Raw genomic sequence first — 8,100 nt, 5'->3', positions numbered from 1 at the left:
TTTCGCCAAACTAAATAAGTTGAAATTGCCCTCGTATGTTCGACCAGAACTACGTTATGAAGTGGCTTTCAAACTCAATCCTCCAAAATTCCCCCCACTACCAAGTGCTGATTTTGGTGTGGCTCTAAGTCCTCCTTTCCCAGATTGGTTCGTGTGTGGGAATGCTCTCAAAATTCTTCAAGAGAGTACCAAAAAACGCGCTGAACGAGTGGTTCCGACTAAGCATACCTTGGATACTTTCAAAGGACATCTTCATATAGATCTTAAACATGTTCGTGTCTTGACTCCAATACCTGAAGGTCTGGATTAAGGCAATATTTTCGACTGACTTATCTTTTCTTTATTGATATACTGATTTCAGTCTCAACTACAGCTGTTGCACGAAGGAGGAAAATTAAGGAAGCTTCTGCCCCAAAAGACTCTGGGACATCTAAAAGCAATAAACCAAGTGGGAGTGACTCCCTCGTCACTGATAAGAAGCCCACGGTACATACTTATCTCATACTCTCAATCTTGTACAATATGTGATTAGTACTCATCTTTCTCATTTTCCACTTGCCAGAGTTCGAAACCCCCAACGGGTTCGAAGCGTAAAGCTTCTTCGACCACTGGTTCAGATGGCGAAGATAAATCCCCTCCTCAAACTAGACAAGGACAGAAGAAAAAATACAAAGCTGTTACCCCTTCGAGAAAAGGGAGAAAGGCAAGTCCTTCCAAAGCTGTTTCTCCTGGTGATAAAGCGTCCTCTGAAGAGTCTCCTTTGAAAGCTGCTAGTAATGCTTTCGTTGTGGAAAGCCATAATTCAAGTCCAGACAATATTCCACCCAAGGTACTTTGGGTTTGTCCCACATATTATCTTGTGATTTTAACTAAATAATTGTACTGACACTTTACCTTGTTATTGCAGGATGATGCTGGCACTGCTACTTCCGGTTTTAAAGACCCTGGCCTCACCATTGATGTTGACAAACTTTATGGTAGTTGTCAAACTTTAACTTTCGTTAACTAAACTCCTCAAAAATTTATTATTATTATTTTTTTTTTGAATAACTTTGCTCTGTTTAACATAGGTACCTCTCAAAATCAAACTCGTGTTCTTTCACCAGTCTTTGAAGACGTTAGGCCAATTGCTACCATATTGCCTAATGAACCAGTCGAAGAAAGCCACTCTACTGACGAATCCCCACCTACCCATCAAGGCAAAAATTTGGAAGAGGATCATCCATTCTCAGGCAGCGATAATGTGAACCAGCAATCACATGACAACGAAGATTCCGCGTCGGAGAAAGATGCTATGGAAGAGATTTCTCAGCCTGAAAAACCAGTTTCTCATGGAACTTCAACTCTTGACGCAAAAACCATTCCTGAGACAACTTCGACGCCTGCCCCTGCAAAGCTTACTCCTTCAGAACTTGAACAACTTAAGCAAACAGATCCTCTCAGTTTCTTAAAGGCCATTATGAATGTGAATACTCCTTCGCCTCCGGAGCTTAATGTCTCAACAGCTGTTACTGCAGACTCTAGTGACAAGGAAGATATTCCCAGTCTTCTTCGACAAATAAAAGAAAGATTCTTTGAGGTCAATCTTGTAGATGTTCTCAACCGGGACCCTATTAAGAGCCACAACTTAAATCAACTTCTAAAGAAAGTAGATTTGCTTCAAGTTTCCACAGAAGTTTCAGAGGTAATTGTTCTGCTGGGCTCTCTACTCGAGCAACTCCAAGCTAACATCCTTCGAAGGCAAAATGTCGAAAAAGAGTTATATGAGACAAAGGCCTCTCATGACTCTTCATGGAATTTTGCTATGGACGCAACGAAACAAGGTGAGGCCCTCAGGCTCAAACATTCAGAAAATCAGAAGGCCATTGATGATTATGAGAAGAAAATCGGCTCTTGGAAACAAGAAATCAAGGTACTCGAGGGCAAGATAAAGGAGGCTGAAAGTTGTCAAGCAGTCCTACAAAAGTCTAATCAACAAGACTTGCTCGAAGTGGTGCAGTCAGGAATGAAACATTTCGAGGCTGCACAAAAGTTAGTGCCAGAAATCGAAAGGTTGAAGAAACACCGGGCACTAATTGAACTTCGCATGTCTTCATGGGAGACTCAATATTTGAAGATCAAAAAGGATCTCCCTGAGGATTTCAACTAAATGTTTTCGATCTTGTTACTTATTGCACCTTTATTTTGTAATCGAGGCCACTGTAGACATATAATATTTGTATGCTTGACTCCCTTTTATCTCTATCATATTTGCCATTGTTGATTTAGCAAATCTTTCAATTTCTTGTCAAGATATATCTTTAGATTTCCTACAGTGCTTTTATTAAATGCAACATGTAGAACCTGAACATCCTTCGCAGCACTCTTGCCTCTAGACTTGACGTTTCCACTTCTTCTAGCCATAATCATTATTAAAAGTAACGTCACTTTCTCCAAAACGTCGGTTTTCAGACGTGCGTGCATCAGTTTAATGATTACTTCTCAACTTCCAAGGGCGGGAAACGGCGGAAGCCATAACTTCTTTCTTTGGAAAACCAACCGCAGTCCAATCACTCATTGGCAATTAAAACCCACCCTTCAGTATTTCCCTTCTATATAAAGGGTCCAATATCACCTTTATTTCTCATTCATGCGTTTTCTCTCCAAACTAAACACAGAAAAAAGAAAACACACAACTTCTCTTTCAGAACAACTTTCTTACCTTACAATGGCTGAACCTCTCTTCTTTAACGACATCAAAGCCCTCATTAGAGGCGAGTTCAGACTCTCTGAGGATGAACTTGTTCGCCATTTCATCACCATCGAAACCCTGTTTGTTAACCAGGAACTAGACTTCTACTTTGAGGAAGTCCTGGAGGGTGCTATTTACCCCAACATGGTGGCAGAATTCTGGATGAATGCGTCTTTACGCATAGATCCTGAAGGTAGGACCACCATTGATTCTGTTATTCGACACGCTCGTCTCAGCATTACTCCCACCACTATTTCCAATCTGATAAAATGCAATAACTCTGGTGAAACTTTTGATGACAACAGTTTCAGCATGACTACTCATCTCATGCTGAGAACTCTTATGGACAATGACCGCTTTAGTGCCAAAGTCATCAGGATCTGGCACCAGATGCTCGTGGGGAACTTCCAACCTCGGCGGATTGACGAAAACAACATCATGGTTGAAGACTTGGAGTTTATCCTCTGTGGTCTTCGAGGGAGGAAAATTAACATCCCTTTGATGATCTTCAAGGGACTTGTTAAAGCTGTCTCTGCCGGTGTTGACCGTCGAGGGGTTGTGACTTGTCTTCCGTACGGGAGACTCCTTAGCTACATTTTTCTTAAGAAAGGCGTAGTGAGAAGGATGCGTAATTTTGGAGCCATGGATATGTTCGAGGCTGAACCTTCTCCCGTGTTGTCTTTGGACAATTTAAACCAAAGGATTGACTAGCAAGTTTTTACCTTAGGTTTAATCTTTTTATATATATTTATGCCTTCCTTCTTTTATAACTTCAAATCCTATTCTTTGGATCTTTTTGTAATGAATGTACTCCCATGCTTGAAATGAAAAAGAATATTTTGGTGTCTTCTTTGATTTTTCTTTCCATAATTCTTCCTGATTGTGAAGCCATTTTGGTGCCTGACCATTTTGGCTTTTCGTAGTACCCTGGGTATCTATGTCTTTGCAATCCTTACTTCGTGCATACTTGGTTTATATCTCTTCAAATATTTCCCGTTTACTCTCAAGATCCTATGATCTTCTGCTAATTCTTCAATTTCATAAGCATTGTTCGAGAATACTTTTAAGATTCGAAAGGGTCCTTCCCAATGTGGGGGCCATTTACCAAGTGCCTGATTCTTTCGATCTATAGGTAAAATAACTTTCCAGACTAAGTCATTATTAACAAAATGTTTTACCTTTCACCTTTTTATTATAAGCTCTGGACACTCTTTCCTTTTGCCTTTTTATCATTTCCAGTGCTCGAAGTCTGTCTTCGTCCAAATCTACTAACTCATTCATCATTAACTCCCAGTATACGTTGGGAGGAATGTCTGCTTGTCTTTGTATCCTTACTGATTGCAAACATATCTCAATTGGAAGTACTGCGTCATGTCCAAACGTCAACTAGAAAGGAGTTGTATTCGTAGCTTCTTTTGGAGATGTTCGACAAGCCCAAAGTGCTTGATCTAAAGTCTTATGTCAATTCTTGGGTCTCTTTCCTACATGCTTCTTGATAAGGCCAATTATTATTTTGTTTGCTGCTTCAACCTGTCCATTTGCTTGGGCATAATAAGGTGTAGAAGTCAATAACTTGAAACCTATTTCTCTGGCAAAATCTTGCATTTTTCGTCCAGTAAAGACTGATCCCTGATCAGTTGTTATACTTTCTGGGATTCCAAATCTATATATAATGTGTTTCTGAATAAACTCAATCACCGCCTCTTGATCCACATTTGCCAGTGGTATTGCTTCAACCCATTTTGTGAAATAGTATATTCCTACCAAAATGTATCTTTGCCCTTTGGATGACTTGGGGTGAATCTCTCCAATCAAATCTAGTGCCCATCCCCTGAAAGGCCATGGTTTTACTATTGTACTTAGTTCGTTTGCTGGAGCGTGTTGGATACCTGCATGTTCTTGGCACTCTTGGCACCCTTTCGCGAACTCTATGCAATCCTTTAGCATCGAAGGCCAATACATCCCATAACGAAACAAGAGCCATTTCATTTTGTGCCCTGCTTGATGTGCACCACATGCCCCACTATGTACGTTCGACAGAGCCAAGTATGCTTCTGCTTCTCCCAAGCATTTCAACAATACCCCTTCAGGAGTTTTCTTGAACAATTCATTTCCCATCAGAAAATATGACAGGGCTCTATACTTGATTTTTCTGTCTGTATCCGTCGAAGGATTTTTCAGATAGTTAATAATTGGATTCCTCCAGTCTGTGTCAGCCAATGAATCTATATTTAGTACCTCGAATTGTTCTTTATTGGCATAACCCAATTGTGAATCTTCCAGATCACTTGGCGAAAGTTTAGTAAACATTGCTCTTCCTCTTACTTCAATCAACTCTTCCAACTTTTCTTTTGATACTTTATATCCCGAAGCTAATTGAGCCAAGTCGTTTGCTTCCTGGTTATTCACCCTCGGTACATGTTTTAATTCCACGTATTCGAATTTCTTGAGCAACCTATTTGCGATGATAAAATACATGATCAAATTCTCTTTGATGCACTTGTACTCCTTTGTCAATTGTTTGATGACCAATTCGGAGTCTCCTTTAATTTCGACTCTGGTTGCCCCCAATTCTAACAAAGCCTCAAGTCCAGCAATTAAAGCCTCGTATTCAGCTTCATTATTGGAGCATGATGGACCTTCGATTTTATACTTGAGCTTTGTTGGAATTCCATCAGGAGAAATTATCAACATTCCAATACCAGTTCCCTCTCTATGCGTTGAACCATCGAAATATAACTTCCAAGGTTTCAAATCTACACAATGCTGATGATTCTCAACCATCGCATGGTCGACAATGAAGTCTGACACAATCTGACCTTTCATTGCCTTGAGAGGCTGAAATATTAATGAATATTCAGTAAGGGCTAAAGCCCATTTGCCAATTCGACTATGTAGTATTGGCTTAGACAACATATGTTTAATAACATCATAATGAGATGAAACGTAAACATCAACTGGCTTTATATAATACTTGAGTTTGATACAGGAGAAATACAAACAAAGGCAGAGTTTTTCTATATCAGTATATCTAGTCTCTGCATCATTGAGTACTCTACTTAAGTAATAAATGGCTCTTTTGATGCCATTCTCATCCTCCTGGGCAAGCATGCTGCCTGTTGTTTTATCTGATGCTGAAATATACAGGCGCATGTGCTTCTTCCCATTTGGGGGAGATAGAATTGGTGGACAAGTCAAGTACTGCTTTATCTGATCGAAAGCTTCTTGATGTTCAGCACGCCATTCGAATTTCCCTTGCTTAAGCCGAAGTAGAGGTGAGAAAGCTTGCGTGCGTCCACTTAAGTTAGAGATAAATCTTCTTAAGAAATTTATCTTACCCAACAATGATTGTAATTCTTTCTTCGTGGAGGGAGACTTAGTCTCCATAATGGCTTTTGTCTTGTTTTGGTTGATTTCTATCCCTTTTTTATGGACTACGAAACCCAAGAAATCGCCTGCCTGCACAAAGAAAGCACATTTAAGGGGGTTCATCTTCAAGCCGTATTTCCTCATTCTTTCGAATGATTGGCTCAGATGATCGAGATGACTCATACCCGAGGTAGATTTTACCACAATGTCATCTATATACACTTGCATGAATGTTTCTATGAAGTCGTGAAATATAAAATTCATTGCTCTTTGATAAGTTGCCCCTGCGTTTTTTAAACCAAAAGGCATCACAACCCATTCGTAAGTGCCTATTGCTCCTGGGCAACAAAATGCTGTCTTGGATACATCATCTTCTGCTATAAAAATTTGATTGTATCCCGAATATCCATCCAACATGCTCAAATACTCAAAACCTGCGGCCGAGTCTACTAGCATTTCTGCTATAGGCATGGGATACTCGTCTTTCGGAGTAGCTGCATTAAGGTCGCGAAAGTCTATGCATACTCTTAATGAGCCATTCTTTTTAATTACAGGTACTATATTAGCAATCCACTCAACATACCTTGTAGTTCGGATAAATTTGCACCGTAAGAGTCTTTCGACCTCTGCTTTAATCTTCGAGTGAATTTCTGGCGCGAATCTTCTGGGAGTTTTTTTTATTGGCTTCTTCCCTTCTTTTATTGGTAATTTCAATTCGACTAAGTCTCTTTCGAGACCAGGCATCTCATCATAATCCCAAGCAAAACAATCTCTATTGTCTTTCAACATTTTGATGACAGTTGCTTTCAATTCTGGTTCTAGTTTCGCGCTGATATATGTTATTCTCTTTTGATCATTGTCTCCAAGATTGACTTCTTCAAGTGGATCTTGGGCCAACATCTTTATGTTCGATGCCATCGGGTCTTTTTTAAATCCCAACGGTTCTTCGTCGTATATTGCATCTAACCTTTGACTTGGTTCTTCTCCTATGATCTCTTCAACTGGACCCGTATCTTCAGGGAGTTCGAAACTCGTACGTATTTCCAATTCTGATATTCCTTCTTTGGTTAGGACTGTATCTATCTTTGTATTTGATAGTACGGCTTCGAGAGCCGTTTTTCTTTTGTTCTCGGCCACATAGGCCGAAATCTTTTCGAAGAACGCAGACTCAGACATGATTAATGTCATCGTCCCAGCCCGTTGGCCGTACTGCTGGATAATTCTCCGATGGTGCTGGATCTGGTGGACCATCCATGATCTCCCTATCCCATTGGAATCCATTTGGGTGTAAAGTCAAATAGTACATTGCATTTTTGTTTGGGGTATACATCTCTTCAGCAGCATGACAAGGGCCTATGTTTGCCAAGTTCCTGTCGAAGTTGTTTTTGTTCACCTGGTTGACCTCAGCCATGTAATAACTCTGATCACCTTCGATATTCTCCACTATACCATCTTCTCTCCAAATTGTCACCCTCTGATGCATGGTTGAGGGTACAGCCGCTACTCCATGAATCCATTCCCTACCAAGCAAAAGGTTGCAGTTTGCTTTTGCTGGTATAACCATGAACATGGTTGGCCTGGTAACTGAGCCTACTGTCAAATTGACTTGAACAACTCCCAGAGTTTGTCCTATTTTGCCTTCGTAGTTAGATAAAACCATGTTATGTGGCCTTATATCCGTATCAAACATACCAATTCTTTTTAGCATGTATTGAGGCATTAGGTTCACTGCTGCTCCCCCGTCAACTAGGACTTTATTTATGCCCACGTTCTCAATCTTAGCCCTGATATAGAGTGGCTTCAAATGATTTCGCATACCCTCATCAGGCCTTTCGAAGAAAGCATTCTGTTCTTCTACTGCACCGTTATTCAGCACATAGTAACACACGGGTCTGTGTTTTGCCATTTCTTCGATATCAGCCTCTTCACAGTCTTCTACTTCAATTTCCTGATTAAACTCGTGAGGGAGTACCGAGACAACATTGCAATTCAAGTTTATA

At 40.3% G+C, this 8,100-nt stretch overlaps 1 protein-coding gene across 1 annotated transcript; it reads left to right on the top strand.

Moving 5' to 3' along the window:
• Nucleotides 1-306: 306 nt before the first annotated feature.
• Nucleotides 307-2,218, top strand: LOC131641998 (uncharacterized). The gene is made up of 4 exons (XM_058912292.1): nt 307-486; nt 563-829; nt 908-977; nt 1,071-2,218. The coding sequence occupies exon 4, from the start codon at nt 1,295-1,297 to the stop codon at nt 2,147-2,149; it is 855 nt and encodes a 284-aa protein (XP_058768275.1). The 5' UTR covers nt 307-486; nt 563-829; nt 908-977; nt 1,071-1,294; the 3' UTR covers nt 2,150-2,218.
• The last annotated feature ends 5,882 nt before the right edge of the window (nt 2,219-8,100 follow it).

This window comes from Vicia villosa, unplaced genomic scaffold (genome assembly GCF_029867415.1).
Source record: "Vicia villosa cultivar HV-30 ecotype Madison, WI unplaced genomic scaffold, Vvil1.0 ctg.004358F_1_1, whole genome shotgun sequence".
NCBI classification, from domain to species: Eukaryota; Viridiplantae; Streptophyta; class Magnoliopsida; order Fabales; family Fabaceae; genus Vicia; species Vicia villosa.
Note: the sequence above shows the minus strand (reverse complement) of the source record. Positions and strands in the feature narration are given on the sequence as shown.

Excerpts from the sequence above, each read along its gene's own strand:
- LOC131641998 (XM_058912292.1), top strand. The coding sequence starts at position 1,295 with ATGGAAGAGATTTCTCAGCCTGAAAAACCAGTTTCTCATGGAACTTCA.